Genomic DNA, 22,636 nt, shown 5'->3' with positions numbered 1-22,636 from the left:
AATACAGCACAAGCAATTTATCATATTATTAGATATGCACGTGACCTGCAGGTGCATTATATTTTGTTCTTGCTGCCAATTTGCTACGGAACAATGCGAGCTTCCATACATTGATATTTATTTAATATTTATTTCAATTATATCATATCACAATTCATATTAGGGCATCCAATAAACAAAATAAACATGTCCCATTAAACTTTCTACCTTAGAGCTGACATTGTGCAAGTTTGATTTAGGCAAACAATTTGCTCATACGTAAGACGCGACTCACAAACAAACAAATATTTATTTGAATAATTGTTTTAAAATACTTAAAAAAAACATTATTTTGACTTTTGACATGTTTTCATTATCCCTGCATATGGATAAAGGCTCGTAATTTAATTGAAGTAATCATATCTCTGCCATGCAAACCCCTCCTTCACATCGCTCGCATTGTAGTCGAGGTCCTTTGGTTCTTAAGTGATTCAATAAAAAAATTTGTAACATTGCACAACTATTCAGACAGCGAAGCTTACAGATGAGGTTTGATGAAGAATATTTAACACCGAGGACATACTTAATGACGATAGAGCAGTAAATAAAAGAAACAACTCACCCAAACAGGAGCGCAGAGAGTCCGCTGAGGGATGCGGAGCAGCAGTGAGTGCACGCGGGACCAGCGAAGCGATACAGCAGCTTCAATCCATCACATTACGTCATTCCGCGCACACTCGCCGCTTCATGCCGCTGAACGTCTCCATGGAAACGTCCACAGCCAATGCGCACAATGCCACCTAGCGGCAAACAAAGGCGATATTTGATATATATCAACAACATAAAAACAAAATCCATCAATTATAAAAATTAGATCATTATTTTTAAATGAGAATATCTCTACTCCTCCATATATTTTCTATTGGAATAATCTATTTCATAATGTAAATTGGACCCAAGTTTGGTCACAGATAAGGCTTAAACTAGTCCCTGGCTAAAATGTTCAAGTGGAAAGCAACTTGTATTGACATCTTAAAATGTGTACGTGCCATTGTTTTGGGTTTTTTTCCCCTCAAGATGCACACCAGTAATGTTTTTTGTTGTTGTTGTTTTTTGCACATATATAAAAGCTATTTAAATGCACTAATTGAAATAAGGCCTAACCCTGGCTTCTGGCTAATCTAAGCCCTCTCTGTGAAACTGGGCCAGAGTTTATCCTACCAAGCAATTACAAAGATTTGAAAGTGATGTTGAAATAAAATGCTCTTTCTGTGAAAGTTCCAGTGAAACTGAAAAAAATATTTGTTTTTATCCTACCAGGATAAAGTTTTTGGAAATAGATTGAGAGTTTTATTGCTGGCAAGATTTTAAAAACGTTTGTCTTGTCCCACAGGCATGAAATCATGTTATTATGTTAAAGACTAATGTTTAAAGGATGATGGTTTTATTGTACATCTTATTTTATTTTTATATAAATTTCATATCCACAAATGCGAGTTGAAATGGCAAGCCCAATTTTATAGTGTTTGAGAAGGAAATTAAGCAGTGCATAGATGTAATGCCAAATTTGAATAATAGTAAAGCAATTAAAAACTGCGTTATGCTCCTTGTTAAACATTTTTATATAGAAATATTCCATGTACTGATAAAAAGAATCTATATGATTATGTACCATCTCTCTTCTTTTTTTCCTTTTTTAGTTCATTTTGTAACACTGATTGTATTCTGAAGTATATTATGTCTTGATGTTATAAGATTGTAATTCAGTACATGTAATTTGTTGTTAATAACGCATTTAAAATATAACATGATCGTTCTAGATTAGTTTAATATTTAATAGTTGGATTTCATACAGTGAATTGAGGGGGGATTTTAAATATAACTATAGCATCTACATATATTTATTTTTAAAACTGAAAGAAAATGTGTTTTGATGATGATTCAGTTTCATTATTTTATTACTTCATTGGATCAAATCATCGTCAAAACACACCTTTTCTTTTTTTGTTAAGTGCATGTGTCTTTAAAACACATGCACTTATGGTAAGTGGTCTTACTGATGTGTCCAGGACCCCAAAAACTGTATTTTTTTATTTTTATTTTTTATTTTTGCTTTAAATAATTGCAAATACATGTACAATTTACATTTAATCATTTAGCAGACGCTTTTATCCTAAGCGACTTACAAAAAGGGGAGTGCAATAGAGGCAATGAAACAAACAAGGGCCCAAACAAATACCCCCAGGAGGTACATAAAATACATTTTTCACATTCTTCTGCGTATCTTTACGCAGACAATACTGACATTTATACCTCAAAATCCCACTCAAATCCAATTCAAAATATTCTTCAATCAGATTTTAATGCTCTGCTCTATTCTAAAAACTTACTTCTTAATAAAGGCAAATCTCATACCATGGTATTTCGTACAACAAAGCATATCTAACAATAATATTTAATGATGGCACTTAATTGTAGATCAGATTAAATATTTGGGTTTATGGCTGAATCCCGAATTGATTTTTAAACCTAACATTGACTATATACTTCATAAGATTATGTATAAAAATGAATATATATATATATATATATATATATATATATATATATATATATATATATATATATATATATATATATATATATTTTTTTTTTTTTTTTTTTTTTTTTTTTTTTTTTACTTGCTTTGCAACTTTTTTGCAACCTTTTTTGATTATGCAGTCTGCACACAGATATAAAATGGTTAGATTTTAACAAAATTATAATGCAGAAAAAATATATATTAAAAATAGAAATAAAAAACATAAAAACAAAATGATAAAAGCTATCTGAACAAAAAAAAATATAGCATAATATAAATACTTTTTATACTTTTAGGGTTTCGGGTCATTCTGACCCACGAGGGAAGGATTTGTTACTGGAAGCAGGGGCTGCTAGGGTTTCTGGCACCCTGGCTAATTTTTAATCCAGGCCCCAAGGCCCCAACCCCAATTATCTTTTTTTCCATGTAATACAATCAATATCAATAAGCATATTGTAGCAATTGCATATTCAATAAAAGACATTAAAGAATTAAATGTAAAAGTTTATCAACCTCCTAAGACATTATTTTCTTCATGAGTCTATTGTCATATTTATTCAATAAGAGTAATTTTTAACCAAGGTCATCCAAGACCAAGGTGACATTGTTGTCCTGGTGAAACCTCAAAACAACTGGTATCTCTGAAAAGCCCGAATGTGCTCTTTACAGGACATCCAGACTTAAAACTGCAACATGTATGATGTCAGAGAAATTCACTAAAATAGCATGTCCTCGTACAAGGACAGAGGCGCTAAGGAGAAAAATTATGCATTTATAACTATACAAATAAATCACACACTGCATACAGATCAACACAATTGTACTGTCTCATTCAGGAAGAGAAGGCAGGGGTTAAAATCAAAAGTATTTTCCCTCTGACTAACACGTAACAACCTGGTCAACTGAGTTTTTCCCTATTTTACCCATGACCTGCAGTCGTATCAGCCGGAAGTATGACTCCGCCTCCAGCCTCCTTTTCCTTTAGCTGCGATTGGCGGAGAGGAGTGTGGAGGCGGGCGTGGTGTAGCGCGCTGTGTCCAGTATCTAGGCGGGACAAATGGTCAGACTGATCAAATAAACTTTTTTAGTCACTAGGGAACGGACACATACAACTTTTCCTCAGCTATGCATCAAAAGCAGCTTGTTTTCTCATTTTATTTATTCACGGTTACTTTAATGTGACTTGGGTTAACTTACAGAAGTGTTGAATCTGATATTCTTGGAGTCCTGGACCTGTAAACGTGTGATACTTCAACGTATCGTTACCTGTAAATAATTCATACGGATTTATGGGCACAACCGATGTCGAGTAGTATGTGAAAGAGGTAACAGTTACCTTTCTCTTTTTGGGTGAGTAGCTTTTTATATGTCGTCATGTTTTTGACGCTTTACATAGGAGTGTATAATGTGAGATAACGTTAGTTGGCTGTAAGCTTGTGGATAAGTTTCAGTCTTGTTTGGCTTAATTTCCGTTTTAGTAACTAAAATAAATCGAAAACAAAGTTTTACTGATTAATTTCAGTAATTATATATCGTAACTGTTACATTATGACACAAACATCAGACTGGCGGTTCTCTGGAATTTTAACCCGCGCTAACTGGACGAAACTGCTAGTTTTGTGGTGTTATGAGCCAACATGACTACAATGGTGATGTAAATACGTATGTATACATGTACAGAATTAGTTCCCGAGCGCTAATTATTTACTGTATTATAATTTAAATACAATATACAGCAGGGAAACATGAGTCATTAGCTACCTAACGTTATGCTAGTAACCTTACGTTCGTCGGGTAATGTTACAAACTGGTTTCGGGAAAATCAACAGTTTATCTAGATTGCCGAACTACTAAAAGCCTAAGACAATCGTGTAGCTAAACGATTTCCTTAAAGTTGTAGGAAAGTTAGTAACTTCCGGACTAAATCTTTTGCAATCTGCTAGATTCCGCGCCAAGATTTCAAAAAGTGTGGAGGCGCGCGGGACGTGGAGAAGTCCCGCCTCCCCGTGCCTTCTCATTGGCTGCTGTCAGTTGGGGGCGTGTTTTCGTTTAAGTTCTCCATAGCCATTCGATGGAACGCTTGTCAGTTATTGCTAAGCGCAAAAAATCAACAGTGTAATTTGAAATCAAAATACTTGTTGATTTATGCACATTAATTTTACACCTGTTATATTTTTTTAAAATTCGTTTTAGCTGTGCGAGAAATCGTTGATCTTCAAAATGTTGTCTCCAAGAATGTATAATGCTTTGAAGAAACGGTAGGATTGCTGTATTAATCGTAAAAACAATGTAAGTGAACGTTAATTATTGTAACGTTGCCCCGTGTGTCCGTTTCTTTAGGTGGAAAATGTCCAGTACATTATCAGAAGGTCAAATATTAATCATAAAACCTTTAAGAAGTCCACTGAAGGCAACATCAACAAATGACAAGGTCAGTTATAAGTATTTTGGTTTGACAGATGTCAACAAAATAGTGACTTGAAGAACCAGTTCAAATTATTGTAATACTCTAGAGGCATTTTTTGAAAAAGAAAAAACTGTGATTCTGATCATTCAGACCTATTGTGTTTTCTCTGTTACAGGGGCATGTCTTTGTGGAACCACAAACGCCACTAAAAAACTCAAATAAGGCTTCAGCATCTGAAGCTGCATCACTTGAGAGCCATAACAACATGGGGCCCCTTACGACACCTACTAAGGGCCTTGAGGCACCGTCTAGCGAGCCCTGGACACCCACCTCTAACCTGAAGATGCTCATCAGTGCGGCCAGTCCTGAGATTCGCAACCGCGAGAAAGAACAAGCCGTGGACAGCGGCGAATCAGAGAACTCGCAGGTAACGGTAAAGGTCTACGCATAACATGCTTCTCTCACTATTTGTTGCCGTTCTTCCTCTGTATAGCTAAAATGCTTTAAAAGTGTTTTCCATTGTCATGCCACACAGGAGCCTGAACAAGGAGAAGAAGTAGAAAAGCTCCAGATAAGTCGTAAAGACAAAAGCCTGGGTTTGCTTTGTTACAAATTTCTTGCAAGGTACCCAAACTACCCTAATCCTGCTGTAAACAACAAAATCAGCCTTGACGATGTGGCAGCAGAACTGAGTAAGTCACTCACTGATCAAACGAAACAACTTATTTAAGTCATTAATCATGTTTGTTTCATCAATTCTAATTACCTCCATTCTCACTTTCCCCTCAGATGTGGAACGACGTCGTATCTACGACATCATGAACGTTCTCGAGAGCCTGAACATGGTCAGCCGGCTGGCTAAGAACTGCTACACGTGGCATGGCCGGGTGAAACTTTCGCAGACGCTTGCCGTGCTGAAACGGGCTGGCAAAGAGAACCGCTATGAGCAGCTGATGCACCAGATCCGTCAAAGGAGCCTAGAGCGAGAAGAGAGAGAGTTCGACTTGGAGGGAGAGGAGAAGGAGAATGAAGAAATGTCCGGTTATGATATGGATGGGGAATCTGGTCAAGCAGAGCTTTCTGGGACAGATCCTAAAGCAGGTAACTGTCAGAACTACTGCTTAGGCAGTATTGTGTTATTTTATTTATCTATGCATAACAGTAAGACATTTGGTCTCATTCAATAATAACATGGATTATTTTTTGTATTTGGACACACAGGAGAACTGTACGTACTTCTCATGAAAAGCATTCACCTAATTTACAACACGCACATGAACGTAATCTTAATTTTGTTCATATTGAGTAACGTATTTTCCAGAAAAGAAGTTACACCTGACTATTTACTTTCCTGAACCGTACCGCTCGATGGAAACGAGCCATATAAGTCACTCCAGAATAAAAAATTAATTGTTGAAAGAAACAGATGGAGCTGCTTAAAAGTTCAGAAATAATGTAAACTGCCGGTAAATAAAACAAAACACTTATAAACATAAAATGTATTTGAGTTTCTCTCAGTCTACAACAAATCCTTTACATTTAATGGTATTCCGAACAGAATTAGGAATGAAAATTATAAGTTAAAAATAAAAAAATTATAGTGGCATTCATTATAAAAAACATTTATGATAAACGGCAAGCATTTATGATACTAACATGTGTGAAATGCGCTATGCAAATAAACTTGGCCTCACTCCTCTCCTATCAGGCACAAATCCAAATGTGAGCATTTTGCCTATATTTTGCAGAGAAAACCTGCTGCTGCTATAACGCAGTTGTTGTTGTTTATTTAAGGGTTAGTCCACCCAAAAATGAAAATTCTGTCATTATTTACTTACCCCCATGCCGTTCCAGACCTGTAAGACCCACGTTCATCTTCAGAAAACAAATAAAGATATTGTTGTTTAAATCCGATGGCTCAGAAAGGCTTTTATTGACACCAATGTCATTTCCTCTCTCTCAAGACCCATAAAGGCACTAAAGTCGTCGTTACGAAGTCCATCTCACTACAGTGATTCTGCAATAATTTTATAAAGCTACGAGTATAGTTTTTGTGCGGAAAAAAATACCAAACTAAATAACAACTTAAATAGTGATGGTCGATTTCAAAACACGTCTTCCTGAAGTCTCGGAGCGTTATGAATCAGCGTATCGATTCATGATTCGGATCGCATGCCAAACTGCTGAAATCATGTGACTCTGGAGATTTATAAAATTATTGTAGAATCACTGTAGTGAGATGGGCTTTGTAGCGACGTCTTTAGTGCCTTTATGGGTCTTGAAAAAGGAAATGACATTGGTGTCAATAAAGGCCTTTCTGAGCCATCGGATTTCAACAAAAAATACCTTCATTTGTGTCTGAAGATAAACAGAGGTCGTCCAAGTGTTGAAGGACATGAGGATGAGTAATTAATGACAGAATTTACAGAGATTTAGGAAACATGCTAAATTCACATCCGATAAGCAATGCTACTCTAAAAAGCAATGCTACTGCCAGTTATTCTACTTTGAGATGTGTGTTCGGTAGGGATGGGTATCGTTAAGGTTTTAACGGTATTACATACACATACATATACACATATACATATACACACACACACACACACAATTAACAAAACACAGCCTACACATGCAGTGCTTTCATTTCAGGAAGAATTCTAGTAATCAAATGTAAAATAACAATGCATAGTTTATCATAAATAGCCAAAATAATGCTTATTAAGGCTGAAGTTATTCATGCAAGAGCTGTGAGTGATTTTTTTCTTTGCATTTGGTTGTTTAATTCGCAGTAATTCGTCAGCATGTATATTTACACTGCTGCCTCTTTAAGACAGATGTGCAGATCTATAGGCGACTGATAATAGGCAGATGCACTACATTTTCTCCCGACTATATCCATAATAACTACGTCCATTTTAGACACAAACTGTGTTGTGTTTAACACCGCATTCACACGGGGCGTAGGCGTTAACGCTTCCCATTTACTTTGAATGGGTGACATCATCCGTTGCCGAACTGAATTGTGGGTTCCGTCGCGGCGCTTCACTCGCGTTGCAAGCGGCAGAAGTTGAAGAATTCTCAACTTTTCAAGCGCCAGCACAGGCGTCATCCAATCAGATCGCCGTATGCAAATATCCTACAGCAGACGCTAGCCAATTGCGTTCATTAACTGCTCCGTGAACCATCCAGACCGTTAAAAATCCAGACGCAGCTCCTTGACCACTACGTGATATTCTTCCCGCTGTCGGCGCTTTTTCAGGATTTAATGTACTTAACAGCTTCGTGCACCTGTGCAGTGCGCTGACAACAACTACACGGGCAATCGCACTCGCACATACAACCAAATCGGCATCCATTTCGTCTCACAGACTAGCTGTCATAAAAAGGCGCTTTTTTGTGTTGTGTTTTGGTCCAAGCGGCAAGTTAATGTGATTGGCTGTTGTCACTATGACGATCGCGTCAGCACCCAGCTTCAGCCACGCCCTCTGTCAAGCGTTAACGCCTACGCCCCGTGTGAATGCGGCGTAAGAGAGACTCCAAGCCGGTTTGTGTACATTTGATCGTTTAGACGCGAGTGTGAAACCGAAAGTGTAATTTGCTCGTCTCGTTGCGGCTGTTTCAGAGCACGCGCCGACTTGGGAACAATCTCTTATGCACATTTTTGTGCTTTTAATCGCTCTTTTTATTATTAAACACGTCCCACAATTTACCAACAGTAGCTAGACTGTATTTTACAACAATCACTGATCGTGCTGATTCTGTCATTACGTTTGCGTTTTAGGGAGAAATGGCAGCGTAGGCTACTGCTGCAAAAGTTGCGCTAGACATAAATATTATAATTATAATCTTTGGAAGACAAAATCTAAAATAAAATCAGACTATCACAGATCTAAAGATCAGGCTATGTTTGAATGTTTTATCCTTGGCTGTCGTTTGCGCCACTCTCTCTATCTATCTCTCTCTCTCTCTCTCTCTCTCTCTCTCTCTCTCTCTCTCTCTCTCTCTCTCTCTCTCTATCTATCTCTCTCTCGTCACGTGTATTTTCAAAAGTACCGACAGCAGAACCGATAACGTCCGAGCTTATCGATACAACAGTCTTTCAAAATTCACCCCCGGGGCCCGTTTAATACCGGTTTTCGGTACCCATCCCTAGTGTTCGGTGTCGGAATGTCTGTTTGTTTTGGTCTGTGTGATTCCGCCCATTGCCAGTTTACCCAGTTGCCTAGTATTTCGACACCCCAAGTTGACAGTTGGCGGAAAACACAGCGTATTGCAGCCATGGAAGCTAGCAATTAAACTGGGTCAGAAATCACAGATTCTACCTGACCTAAAAAGCTCTATTACCAGAGGCATATTAAAACTTACACCTTAGTGTGTAAAACTGGGTACACACTGCGATTTATAATAGTCCTTTATGATTGTATCTTGTCAGACTGTACGAACATGATCCCCTCTGTAAGCGATGTCAGACTGTATGATCTCAGTTGTCATTCATGTCAGACTGTACAATATTTTTGGCGTGTTAAAACGGACACACGCAAGAAAACTCTTCTGGAGTTTTATATCATCAATCAATGACGCATTCGATGGCAATGAGCTGCATTACATGTGGGTATTGAAATGGTGATTACAAAGAAATCTCTAACACTCATTTTGGTAATTTGCCTTGAAAAACAAAGATAATTTGATGTTTGTCATAGGAGAAGTGTGTTGCAAAGTGTGTATCCGGCTTAAGACTCATTAATTTCCATTGTCAGTTGCGTTCGTTCTTGCTGCATGTCCTTAATCTGGCAGGACACATGAGCGTCAAGTCTGAGTAGCAGGAAGCAGGAAAAACAACTCTTTATTTTACATTTGGACTGCTGTGTCCATTTCAACCGCTAGCTGTTACCCTTCATAAATTCAGAATACATTTTAGTACGAAAGTTATTGGCGAATCATAATTAGTTTGTTAAAATGTTTTGTATGCAGATTTCACATACACATTTGTGCTATATGCATACTCACTGAATAAAACCTGTTAACTTTGCTTTTACCTGCAGCTTCAGCGAATAGTCGGAAAGACAAATCTCTGAGAGTGATGAGTCAGAAATTCGTCATGTTGTTCCTGGTGTCCAGCCCTCCTGTGGTTAGTCTTGAAATAGCTGCCAAGATCCTCATCGGCGAAGATCACGTGGTGGATCAGGACAAAAACAAGTTCAAAAGTGAGTGCTGTTTTTACAGATAAACTACACTTATCATTGTAATAGTGAATGGCACTTATATTATCTGTTTCTTTTACAAAATACAAAAGTGCATAATCAAATAGGGATACACAATATATCAGTATCAGCTGGGGTGCACCGGAATGAAAATCTTGGCCGAAGCCGAAACCGAATAATAATGAATTGCTTGGCCGAATACCGAACACGGTGTTTCGCATTTTTTCCATTTATTTGGCTATTTTTTTACCATTACAAAAAAATGTGCTTTTTACTATTTTGTGTTGCTTTTCAGAGAAATAAATCAAATAAAAAAATACAATTTCAAAATATTTATTTAACACTGAATTTTTTTTAACATTCCAGCAGATATTATACAAACTAAGCACAACATAACTTAAAATAAATAATTAGTAAAATAAAAAATATATTTTTATTTGGCCATCTTTGAAGCCCCCCTTCTTGAATAGCCTATGTTAGGCCTATAACTGACTGCTGAAAGAATGTAACTCTGTATGTCTACAACAACAAATGTGCATTGAATAGTGCAAAAAATGTGGATGAACCCACAACAAATAAATAACTGTCCTAGACATAAGCCTTCTTGTTCAAGAAAAGTGGCAGGTTCTTCTTTATGAAAAGTAGCTTCTCTGCTTTCTCACATGAAAGTCGGCTCCTCTTCTCATCGATGACATGAGATGCGGCACTAAACAGTGCTTCCACACAGCTGACATGTTTGCTGCATAAAGCGCCCGCCTCTCACTCTACGTGGGTTACTATTTGATGGCGTCATTAAAAACGTCATTGTTCGGCAAAAATTATTCGGCCTTTTTACTTATTCGGTTATTATTTCGGTTGCCGAACATTCGGTGCATCCCTAGTATCAGCTAATATATGTTAATTTTTAATGTTAACATTATCAGTCCGATTAGAAAATTTGGCCGATACGTTAACGCCGATAAATAATGGATTATTTCCTTCAGATGCGCACTTTTGCACACAGTTTGCCATGATGGTTTTGAATTTTTTTTAAATATGATTGGGACGCTTGGGACTTTTTTTATGGTGAGACTTTTGTTTTTGTGAAAGATCCAAATCAGGCTTCGAATCAAAAACCTATCGGTACCGGACAAAATGTTCATATCGGTGCTTGATTAAACTTGATTATTTACACTTTTTATGCTTTTTGGCCACTCATATACATGACAGCAGCATTTTGGGGGCCTGAAAATAGGTTTTGTGTAAACTACAAAAACACAAATTTGGGAAAATGTGACGTCCTGCGCATGCATATGCTCCAGTCTTTAGGCGTGTAGTGTTACTTTACAAAGTGACAGCGCCAACTACTGGCCTGGCATGAATAATACAGTTTTTAGTCGTTTTCCCAGATCCATGGGAACTGGGATCGTTTTGACTATGGTGTCGTCTGTACACGAAAAAAGCAAGTGAAAAACTCTCCACTTTAGTAAATCATTGTTGTGTTAACGTACCATAAAACTCTGTAATTTAACTGTCATTATAGTGGAGATGGAACTGATTATTTACTTGTTCTTTCGGCAGCTAAGATCCGCAGACTTTACGACATTGCAAATGTTCTGAGCAGCCTAGAGCTGATAAAGAAAGTGCATGTGACTGAAGATAGAGGAAGAAAGCCTGCTTTCAAGTGGACTGGACCAGAAGACTTACCTTCTCCAAAGGGTTAGTGTGACCTGTCTTGGCTTGTTTATAATCCTATTCAGACTTTTGGTGTTTATTTGAAGCAAAGTGCATGTGTTCACTTCTTAAATCATTTATAGCTGTTGGTTTTGTTTACAGATCAGGGGACCTCCACTACTCCATCAGCATCACAGCCTCTGGAGTCTCGTTCCTCTGTTGATAACTGTGCTAAAAATCTCTTTTCCTCCCCTGGGACAAAGCGAGGTTTTACTCGCCACCATTCCCTAGTCAAGCTGGTTAAGAGCATTCAGAACGACCGCAGGAAAATAAACTCTGCACCTTCTAGTCCTATTAAAATGACAGGTGAGCAATTACTGTTTTATCGTAAGCAAGCAAGTGACTGATAATTTTCTACTTTTAGATATCAACTGCTTGTTCAGGTCAGTAATTATTAGTACCAGTCTCAAATGTGTCTTCCTCCTGCCTCCCAGCTTGAGATTGTCTCTTTAAAAATTGAATCATACAAACAAAATTATTGTAGAGGCTTTGTGTTGGAACTAAAAACCTGATATGGGTGAACAGTTTCTGGTTCTCCACTGAAATGAGAACAGAGACTAGATCCTGTTTACACCTGGTATTAAGATGCGTTTTTTTTAGTCAATTGAATCACAAGTAGATGACACTAAATACAGGTATAAACAGGAGCTGCGCTGACTCATTCGGCCTTATCAGACAATGACTTGTAAGGCAGCGTTTTGTGCATGAAGGCACCTCACAAAACTGATTTCGGAGAGACTTCTTAGGCAGTGTAACAGTTTAATGATCTACAGCAAAATAGAGAGAGCTTTGATGAGAACTAAACAAATATTGAATTACTACATTAGAAATGTATCGATAGAAATGACATTAGAAGTGGAAAATGCTGGTAAAAAAAAAAAACGTACATTTACAAACTGACCAGCAAAAGCAACTTTTGGAGGCCATCTTTTTTTTCCAGCTCAACTGTCACTGAATGGAAGGCACAGGATTGTAGGCAGTTAAGGATACATGTATGCTGCCCTCAAAAATCAATCAGATGAGGGTCTCTCAGAAGACAGGAAGTGAAGCTTACATTATATTCGGACGTGGCTTGATGCCTTCCTGCCTTGAAATGTGTTCTTTCGAAGGCCGCATTTTCCAGGGTCTAAAACAAAAAAAAGATGGATGACGTCCCTTCACTATCTTCCATTGAAGAAAAGTGATGCCGCCAATGTCCGAATATGGCACTGACATCTTGGGATTTGGGACCTGAGTCTGCACAGTAGAGAGCAGGAAGTAGAGCTGCGATATCAAAACCCTGTCCACACAACCGCAGTATCTGTTAGAACAGTTTACTGCAGAACAACTCATTATGTCGTTGTGAAGTAAACAGATATGGAAATTAAAACTAAAGCTCCAATCTCCTCCTGAAAATGCTAAAAAAATAAAAAAATTTCTGTTGGTGCCTCAATAACAACTTTGCTCAGAAAAGCTGTCAATCATGACATCACACTCCTGTTTTTATAGCATCAAATAAATCATTAAAACCAAACTTATTTAAAAAAAAAAAAAAAAAAAATCAACACTTGAACTTACAACAGCTGATAAACTACCTAAAATATGACAGAAACCATCTTTGGAAAAAAGAAGTTTAATTTGATTGTTTAGTTTCTTTCAAGTCACATTAGAATACATGGAGGGGGCGGGGTTTATGAGCTATAGAGGGACCATCCACCTGGGGACGGTCGATATGTGCGGCACTCTTGGTTCAAACAGCCACAAAGACCGCCTACATAGTTAGTTCATGTTAACAAATGAAACCTTATTAAAGTATTAACAAAAGTCTTATAGAGTTAAATAATGTTCTGATAAATAACTAATGCTCTATCTCTTGTCTGATAGGTGATTCTGCAAACAGTGAGTTCTACACAAACAAAATGGCCCATCTAGCTGCTATCTGCAAAAAGCAACTAGATGAGCAATCGACGTAAGTAAACAGAACTTTTGCTTCTTAGAACAGAAACAATGAACATATTACATAACACCTATGGATTTGGCTTCTAGGCGCCATCATATTCAACCGAACGATGATGTGACAGATGCTCTGAATGGATGCCCTTCACACTCATCTGAATCCACGTCTGCTAGCAATCATCAGCCTCAAGTGCCTTCAGGAATGCAGATCCCCATTCTGCCCGCTGGGGCGATCTCATACCTATCGACTAAGTGTTCCCCAATCATCCCGGTTCTGATTCCACAGCACCAGGCAGGCGGGTCATATGCTCTTTACATGCATCCCACCTCTCTCAGACCGCATCCCACCAGCCTTGCTGTCCGTTCAATGACGTTTGAGAGCCCAGGGAGTGCAAATGCAAGGACGTCACCGGCGCCGGCTGCCATGACTAGCGTTAGACAACCCAGCCACCAGTCATCGCACGGTAAAGATCCAACAAGTCCTTCAACCCTTAAACGAGCATGTGAAGAAAAGAGCTTAGTGGGAAGTCCTTCCAAATTGCAGAGGATAGAGCCAAAGGTGAGGTTACTTGTTCAATCAGAATGTTTACTTTTTTCAAGCCAATGTAATAACTATTACTGTCAAATTGTTACAGTAGACATTTCTCAGAATGAATAACTTTTTTACTGTATAAAATAGATTTTATTTAAATATTGCACTTTATTGCTACTTTATTTATATAGACCAAAATAAAGACGCTTAGCATGCTTGAAATTGCGTGAAACTCGACACATCAGTGATTCCTTCCAGTAGATACTGCCAAAGACTAATATGATTACATATTCTTCAATCTGAAATTTTTAGCTAGCATTTGCAGTGTACTGAACTGTTAAATTAACTGCATTTCATGTTCTGGCATAGGGCTGGGCGATATGGCCAAAATTTCATATCCCGATATAGCTCATTTGATATCCCGATAACGATATACATAACGATATAGCAACCTTTCTATTAATTCAGTTTATGAATAGTCTATACAAAATTGCAATGTGGAAATGCAGTTTGAAATGATATACAAAACAAATAAAGGTAGTATGGACTACATTTTTATTTTATTTAGAACCTTTTTTTAAAGCAAGACTGTTAGTAAAGTTAACACCTGCCTAGGGATGTTAACCGATGAACGTTTGACCGATGGCTGACCGTATCAACGTTAACCGATCAAAGTTGTCGGTTAAAATAAATAAAAAAGTGATCTCTAAATTAGGCTATTATAGACAGTGGACTAAACGCTACTACAGTTGGCCGTCTCATTCCAAAATCTTTTTGTGTGATTGAACATATCCCTCGCACTCAATTTTTCATAACTCGCCTGTTTGTACTTAAACCAATAAAAACATTTGAAGCGAGGTCACAGCGTTTGGGTTTGCGCGCTCACAAGGTTTGCAAAAAGTAAACACTCGAGGTTAGAGCCAGAGCAGACGACAGTATGAAGCGTGCATTTCGCTTAAGATGGGCTTACATTTGGAAATATATTACATCTTCATTTCAGTGGTAACACATAAGGTGTTGATCGTCTTTCTTTATTATTGTTAGCAGTAACGTTACCTCAAACTAAAGCGGCGTCTCTTCGGAGCTGTCATTTTCTTAAATGAGCCGCGGCAATGATTCAAATGAGCTTCTAAGGCTGGACAAACGCCTTTATTTTCAACGCGATCACCTTGTACCCAAACCATTTCGAAACTAAGGAGCCATTTGTCCTCTGATTACAAACAAGCTCCTCTGCGGCGCGTTTGGGGGACTCGTGTTTTGCGCTGTGGGGGATTTTAAAAAAGTGACGTGAGTGGAAGGGAGGCTGCAGCGCGCGTGTGTGTGAGTGAGAGAGCGAGAGAGAGACAGAGGGAGCGCGTTTATGTATTGCATGTGCATGCCGTGGCGTGAGGTGCATCTTGACGTAAAATTCTGCCATAAACGCCTTATCGTGGCGTAAGCGATAGAGCCTTATATAAAACGATAGACATTTTCTATCGTCCAGACGATATATTTCGTCATATCGCCCAGCCCTATTCTGGCATTACATTTTATTAACAATTCCATCCTTGTGGTGTTTGTTTCCTATTAAGAGCCTTTCTCCAAAGCTGTGTGAGATTCTGCAAGCTCGCCTAAAGGCCCGCAGAGGATCTTTTGTCTCCCACCGGCCTTCCCCAAGAGCCCTGCATCTGGAGTTCACCAAGCCCTGTGAGAACCAGTCTCCCTCATTACCCACCAGCACAGCTCCTCTGGAGCACAGCGTGGAGACCTTCCTGGAGAAGGAGGAGAAGGTTCAGACCTCAGACAATGAAGCAGGACTGACCCCTGTCAGACCGCCACATTCGCAGGCCCAGAAGCTCAGCGTTCCCTTTCAGGACATGGGGCTGCCATCTGGAGCCATACAGACAGAGGTAGAGATCACACTACATATGTGCATCTTCAAAAATTCCTCATGTAGGAATGATCCAAAATGTTTTAGTTGTTTTGCTTTTTATTTTTATATGAGTTACACAATTGACTGTAATTTCTCTTGTTTGCATCAGACTTTGATCCCAGCAGGTTATTTGATTCCGATCCCTCAACAGTCCATCGTCAACTTCAGAGATCCGCAGTGCAACGCTGGAGAATCCTCCAAAGCCTCCACACCAGTATACAATATCTACCACACTCCAACAGCAGGTACGCTAGTACCCAAGATAAGCACTTATCCAGTTCCATTAATAAAACAGCTGGAAACAACATGGGTATTCAGTGCTCAAAACATGTAGGAACCTGGATGAGATGGTTAGAGAATTAATTTTGGCCCAAATGTGCCATATATCCCAGGATGTTTCACAGTATCAGTGAGCATTGGACTAGCCAGGTGAACTTGATTTCACCAAGTAACATGTTCCTGGATCAACATCTTGAACAGTATTCCAATCAACCAATCAGATTTGAGGGACAAGTTTACAATTTATGTCCAGTTTAGGCTTACAACCAGTGTTAGGTGCTTCTACATCAGTATTATTCACCTATGATTTCACCTCTGATTTTAGGGATATGTTATGGGGGTGGGATAGGGCTAGGACAAAAAGAATATTGTTCCTTATTGACAAAATATGTTGATTCAGGAGCATGTCTTGCTTGGCAAAATCCCAGTTTTTGTGCAGAAAACTTGCATGTAAATGAATTAGGGGTGACCCCTAACGCCTCATTCACACGGGGCGTAGGCGTTAACGCTTCCCATTTACTTTGAATGGGTGACATCATCCGTTGCCGAACTGAATTGTGGGTTCCGTCGCGGCGCTTCACTCACATTGCAAGCGGCAGAAGTTGAAGAATTCTCAACTTTTCAAGCACCAGCGCAGGTGTCATCCAATCAGATCGCCGTATGCAAATATCCTACAGCAGACGCTAGCCAATTGCGTTCATTATTGCTCCGTGAACCATCCAGACCATAGACCGTTAAAAATCCAGACGCAGGTCCTGGACCACTACGTGATATTCTTCCTGCTGTCGGCGCTTTTTCAGGATTTAATGTACTTAACAGCTTCGTGCACCTGTGCAGTGCGCTGACAACAACTACACGGGCAATCGCACTCGCACATACAACCAAATCGGCATCCATTTCATCTCACAGACTAGCTGTCATAAAAAGGTGCTTTTTTTGTGTTGTGTTTTGGTCCAAGCGGCAAGTTAATGTGATTGGCTTTTGTCACTATAACGATCGCGTCAGCACCCAGCTTCAGCCACGCCCTCCATCAAGCGTTAACTAGGGCTGAAACGATTCATCGAGTAACTCGAGTTAATCGAATCAAAAAAATCCTGGTGATGCTTCGCTTAGTCCATTTAACTACACACAGATATTACAGAAATACATTTTTTTCTGTAAGGACTCGGAGTATAAGCGGATTGTGGTTATATCCGCGGTTCAGGTGCATAAACATCCCAAACATTGCAGGTGGATGAGAGAAATCGTTAATATGTTGATTTTAATAAAGACGCGGAACTCTCATATCACGCTAAAACGCAATGAATGCGTGTCGTTCTTTAACTTTCGTTTTCAGCTCATGTCGAGATCAAAGACCGCAATGCGCGAGAGAGAGAGAGCGGGCGGGCATCAGCACTGGTAATATCATTTAATATCGCTGTTTTTAAATGAAGACAACTGTGTGTTGAGCTTCAGGATGCGACGCTGAACATTTAAGTTTCATTTGCGGCAGTTCACGCGTCAGCTGAGGAGATACGAGCAACTCCAAACACATGAACTCGATGGAGTTTGCAGCTTTACACATGGATCACCGTCATTGTGATGTGTGTGAAATCTTTAATGAGACTTTATATATCCTACTTGATAATATCTTCGAAATGCACCATTAGATGTTCTCAATACTAGGCGCAACAAACATCGCGCGCGCGTGTGTGTGTGATGTGCAGCGCTCGTGCTTTCAGAGCTCAGAGCTGCGTGCTTTCATTGATTTGTGTAATTTAAATATCACACTTAAATCATATTTATAGCTACTAACTTAAAACAAGCTGTGTTACAATGATGGATGATTAGCTCAAAAGATCAGCATGTGTGATGTACTTTAACTGAATTAAACATATCTCGCGTTTGATCACGTTCTAGCGGTTATTCCTATAGGCCTACATGTGTGATGTATAGGTTGTCGACCCTGGTTTATGTAAATGTAATTTTGCCAAAATAAGTTTTTTTTTGTTTTGTTTAGCAACCTACTTCAGTGTAGCTAATATGTGACGATAGCATGAGGATTTGAAGTTGTGACCACCTGGTGCGGGTGAATGGTTTGCTTCTAACAGCTGATTCGGTGACGATAGAGCTGATCCGCACAGCTCTTGTTCCAAGTTAACCTGTCCACTATGTTTTGCTTCAGTAAAGGAGTAAATAAGACAGTAAATGCTTATGTCATGCCTGAGCTGAAGCTGATACATGAAAGTTAAGTTGCACAACATAAATACAATGTTTAGTTATTTATATTATTTATAGAATATTTATAGAATATTAGAATATTTATATTATATAGAATTTATAGAATATTTATATTATTTATATTGGCATTATTGTTATTTATATTACTATTATTTAGATTTATTGGTTGTAGGTTTAGTTTTAGATTGAACTATGTTTACCTTTTTAAAGTAATTTGAAATAGATTTTTATTTAATATAATATGGCAATTGTATGCATTAAAATTGTTTAGTTTCACAGTTATTAATGTATGCAATTTCAGCAATAAAACTAAATTTTTCTAATAAGAAAACAAATAAGATGTTAATTTTAAGATACCCGTCTTATTGTTTCTTATTGCTCTTTAATAAAGAAAAAGTAATTATCCGATTAATCGATCGACTAAGTGTTAGATTAATCGATTACAAAAAGAATCGATAGCTGCAGCCCTAGCGTTAACGCCTACGCCCCGTGTGAATGCGGCGTAATAGATTCGATGCATCGATATGCAGGACCGGATTCGACCACTGATCTTATGGTCGAATCTTCGCGGGTGTTATGAAACGAGGATCATACCATTTTGGCAATATGGGGGTGCTCAATATTAGTGTTATAAAGACGTGTCGCGGCGCTGAGTGATCGCCCCTTTAAGGGCACTGAGCTTCGCACCGGACGCGCTGCGCCTTTAAAATTCGAACACATTTACACACCTACGGCGGCATTTGACGCCTGTCCGCGGCGATTAAATGTATATTTCCCTTAAATCGTGAATGTACATACTGATTTCACCCTGTGCTACAAGATACACTCATCGTGCAGCTCTTCTGTCAGAAGTCGATTCAAAATGGAGCTTGCGCGTATATAATGCTCACGTCTGCCTGGTGTGAGATCCTGAGACACGGATCTTCAGTCCCCTGTGAGACCCCCTTTAGGCACAATCGGCTTAAGAACGTGCATATAAACGCACTCAAAGTGTTCTTTTCTCCTCTAGGCAGGTATTTTTTTTAGGTTTATTTATCAAAATGTTCTTTTATATATTTGTTTGATGTTTTGTGTTTCGATCGCGGCTTTTAAATGTTATGAGAGAACGGTTAATTTACGAATGTGTAGTGTAGCCTAGTTTTGATCACTTTATTAAAAGTGGTGGCTGTGTGCCGTGTGTAAAGTAAAATAAAAATAGTCTTAGCCTCCTGATGACTAGTGTCCTGCCCTTCCCAACCCGTTTATACCGTTTATTTTTTTCCGGTCTATGGTTGATCCACAGATGATTCGACTATCGGTCGACCATAGAGAGATTAGAAAATTCTGATTCAAACGTGTAAATCTTTAGTCGGGGACTCTCCTAAAATGAATTTATCAATCACTAATGCAGCCATTCCCATTGTATCCAGGTTCCAGACCCCCTCTTCCTCAAGAAGTCACCCCCACCCGGCTCCCTCTCCACCGGATACCGTCCATGTCCCCCTTCCCTTCTCACGGCCATCGCATCCATAGTCCCAGTCCTGCTATTCTCAACTTCACACTGCAGAATCTCGGCCTTATCCCCGGCACCACCACACCAAACTCCACTCCTGAGTCATCCAGCACACTTCAATCTCCCCACCCAGGGCTCCCTCCCCAGGGCATGATCTTTGTAAAGCCCCTCTCGCCTGCCCGAGCTCTGCAGCCGTCCTCAATGCACGGGCAGCCCCTCACCCTCATTAGCATACCACAGGTACAACCACTGCTATGCAATTTAATTAATAATGTAAGAGATGATGTACAGTCAGCATGTTACTATCGCAAAAGTGTTTTTTTTTTTTTTTGTGAAATTATATTATGATGTAAATTAGTATTATAATAACAATGAATGTTATAACGGATTAAAATAATCTCATCTACATTAGAGCAGATGGATATTTGTATTGTTTTTATTGTAAACATTTAAGATTTCATTTAGTATCTTTTCTAAGTTATGAATTCCTGCAGTTCCTTCCCTGATGTATTGTAATGTTTATTGCACTTCATGTTGTTGATTTAAAAAAAAAAATGAAAAGAAGAAAACATTTTAAATTGTAATACTATTTCACAACATTACCATTTTTACTGTATTATATATTCAAATGAATGTTGCCTTGCTATAAGCATAAGACTTCTTTTAAAAACTTTTTTTTTTTTAAATCTTACTGGCCCCAAACTTTTGGGCTGCAGTGTAATTTGTTTATTTACATGGAGTCTCTCTTGGTTTGTGTGAATAATCCATTGTTGTGTAAAACAGTAATTTGCATATTTGCTCTCTCTCCTGCAGGCTTTAGTAACCACACCTAAAGGCGGTCAACCCCTCCAACAGAGTTTCTTTCACACACCCGTCTCCTTCCCTACTTTAACCAACACCACAGCTCCTAAAAACATCTACATCCCTCAAAGAAAGCTTGATGTGAGTCCAGAGGACACCTAAGACCTGGATCACCAAACTTGCAGTCCGTCTGCTGCTAAAAACCACTATTCTGTTTTGAGCCATTGTGTGTGTGCTTGTTTTTGTCTTTGACTGTTTTTATGTTTTTGCCCATTTTATATCGTTTCTTTACTGTAGGGTCTGCATTAACTTCACATGAATTTGTGGTTCTTTGTGCTTTTTACTGCCGGGACAGAGGAAGGCAGGACAGCATGGAAACATGGTGCTACGCTATTTGACAGGAAGATGGTTAAAGGTTAAATTGCAAAATAGAAGTATGATTCAGGTGCCTCTTTTTAAAAGGCTGTAAATGTAGAACTAAAAAAATGTTTAAAGATTTGTATCAAATGTTAAAAGGAAAACTAATTTCAGGGATTCTAGAAATTGCCAAATTTGAAAGATATTTTTGTGTGGCATTGAATATAAGTGTTAAGTACCACAGTATATTAAATTGCCATAACTTGGCCATTGTGTTATGTATTAATATGGGAGGATGTTAGATTAAGGGTTTTAAAATATTGTAGATGTATTGTATTTTATGTTAATGTACTCTAGTAATATTACAATCAGCACATCATTTATTTGAACTACATTTACAATTAGATTTCTATGTAATAAAAATAAATGAATGTGCTCTACTTTTGTGTTTATGTTGATTGTTGGTGAAAAGTAGACGCCCTACACTTTTAGTTGAGCTGGAAAAAGATTGCTGGATCTGAGGGCGTTTACTGGGTTTATTTGAAGGAAATAAACCCATGAATGGCAGACTAATACTAGGTTAAGAGAAGGTATTTTAACTAGTGCTAAGCGTAAGGATTAAAGCGAGTTTGATAAGGGCCAAATTGTGATGGCTAGATGACTGGGTCAGAGCTTCTCCAAAACTGCAGCTCTTGTGGGGTGTTCCCGGTCTGCAGTGGTCAGTATCTATCAAAAGTGGTCTAAGGAAGGAACAGTGGTGAACCGGCGACAGGGTCATGGGTGGCCAAGGCAGTATCAGAGTATCAGAACTGGACCACAGAGCAATGGAAGAAGGTGGCCTGGTCTGATGAATCACATTTTCTTTTACATCATGTGTATGGTCGGATGTCGTGTGTGCATTGCTTACCTGGGAAACACATTGTACTAGGATGCACTATGGAAAGAACTTCTGTTGGATGCGATTAATCAATTTGAGGGCACTAAATAAAATAAAACAATCATACATGTCTTCTTAAACCATGATCTTTTTTAAGTAACTTTGACATTCGAGCATAACTACGATATTTTAGTTATTTACATTTCACTACAGGCTATTTAACAAAATTATTATATATTACAGTTCAGTTGATGCTCGATCCATCACAGCCAAAAACATTTAATTTTGTTAATATCAGTGATTTTAGTATTTCACTAATTTATATGTTGTCTGTTTTTGGCCACATGCAT

At 38.5% G+C, this 22,636-nt stretch overlaps 2 protein-coding genes across 6 annotated transcripts in view; one reads left to right on the top strand and one right to left on the bottom strand.

Annotated features, from left to right (window-relative positions):
• Window positions 1–703, bottom strand: part of nav2a (neuron navigator 2a) — a 267,454-nt gene extending 266,751 nt beyond the window's left edge. For all 4 annotated transcript variants that reach the window (XM_067445210.1, XM_067445212.1, XM_067445214.1 and 1 more), the window contains exon 1: window positions 602–703. The gene's annotated coding sequence lies outside the window, so the exon portion shown is untranslated. The remainder of the gene's footprint in view (window positions 1–601) is intronic.
• Window positions 704–3,604: 2,901 nt separating this feature from the next.
• Window positions 3,605–22,324, top strand: e2f8 (E2F transcription factor 8). 2 transcript variants are annotated; one of them, XM_067451965.1, is made up of 14 exons: window positions 3,605–3,885; window positions 4,901–4,991; window positions 5,143–5,394; window positions 5,503–5,659; window positions 5,757–6,068; window positions 10,010–10,171; window positions 11,729–11,866; window positions 11,984–12,187; window positions 13,745–13,829; window positions 13,907–14,375; window positions 15,920–16,237; window positions 16,370–16,505; window positions 20,169–20,491; window positions 21,065–22,324. In XM_067451965.1, exons 2-14 carry the CDS (start codon window positions 4,908–4,910, stop codon window positions 21,212–21,214), a joined length of 2,790 nt encoding a protein of 929 aa, XP_067308066.1. In that variant the 5' UTR covers window positions 3,605–3,885; window positions 4,901–4,907; the 3' UTR covers window positions 21,215–22,324. The 2 variants fall into 2 exon arrangements, with proteins under 2 accessions (XP_067308066.1, XP_067308065.1); XM_067451964.1 differs by having other exon boundaries at window positions 3,605–3,910.
• Window positions 22,325–22,636: the final 312 nt, after the last annotated feature.

This window comes from Pseudorasbora parva, chromosome 1, assembly GCF_024679245.1.
Source record: "Pseudorasbora parva isolate DD20220531a chromosome 1, ASM2467924v1, whole genome shotgun sequence".
Lineage (NCBI taxonomy): Eukaryota > Metazoa > Chordata > Actinopteri > Cypriniformes > Gobionidae > Pseudorasbora > Pseudorasbora parva.
Note: the sequence above shows the minus strand (reverse complement) of the source record. Positions and strands in the feature narration are given on the sequence as shown.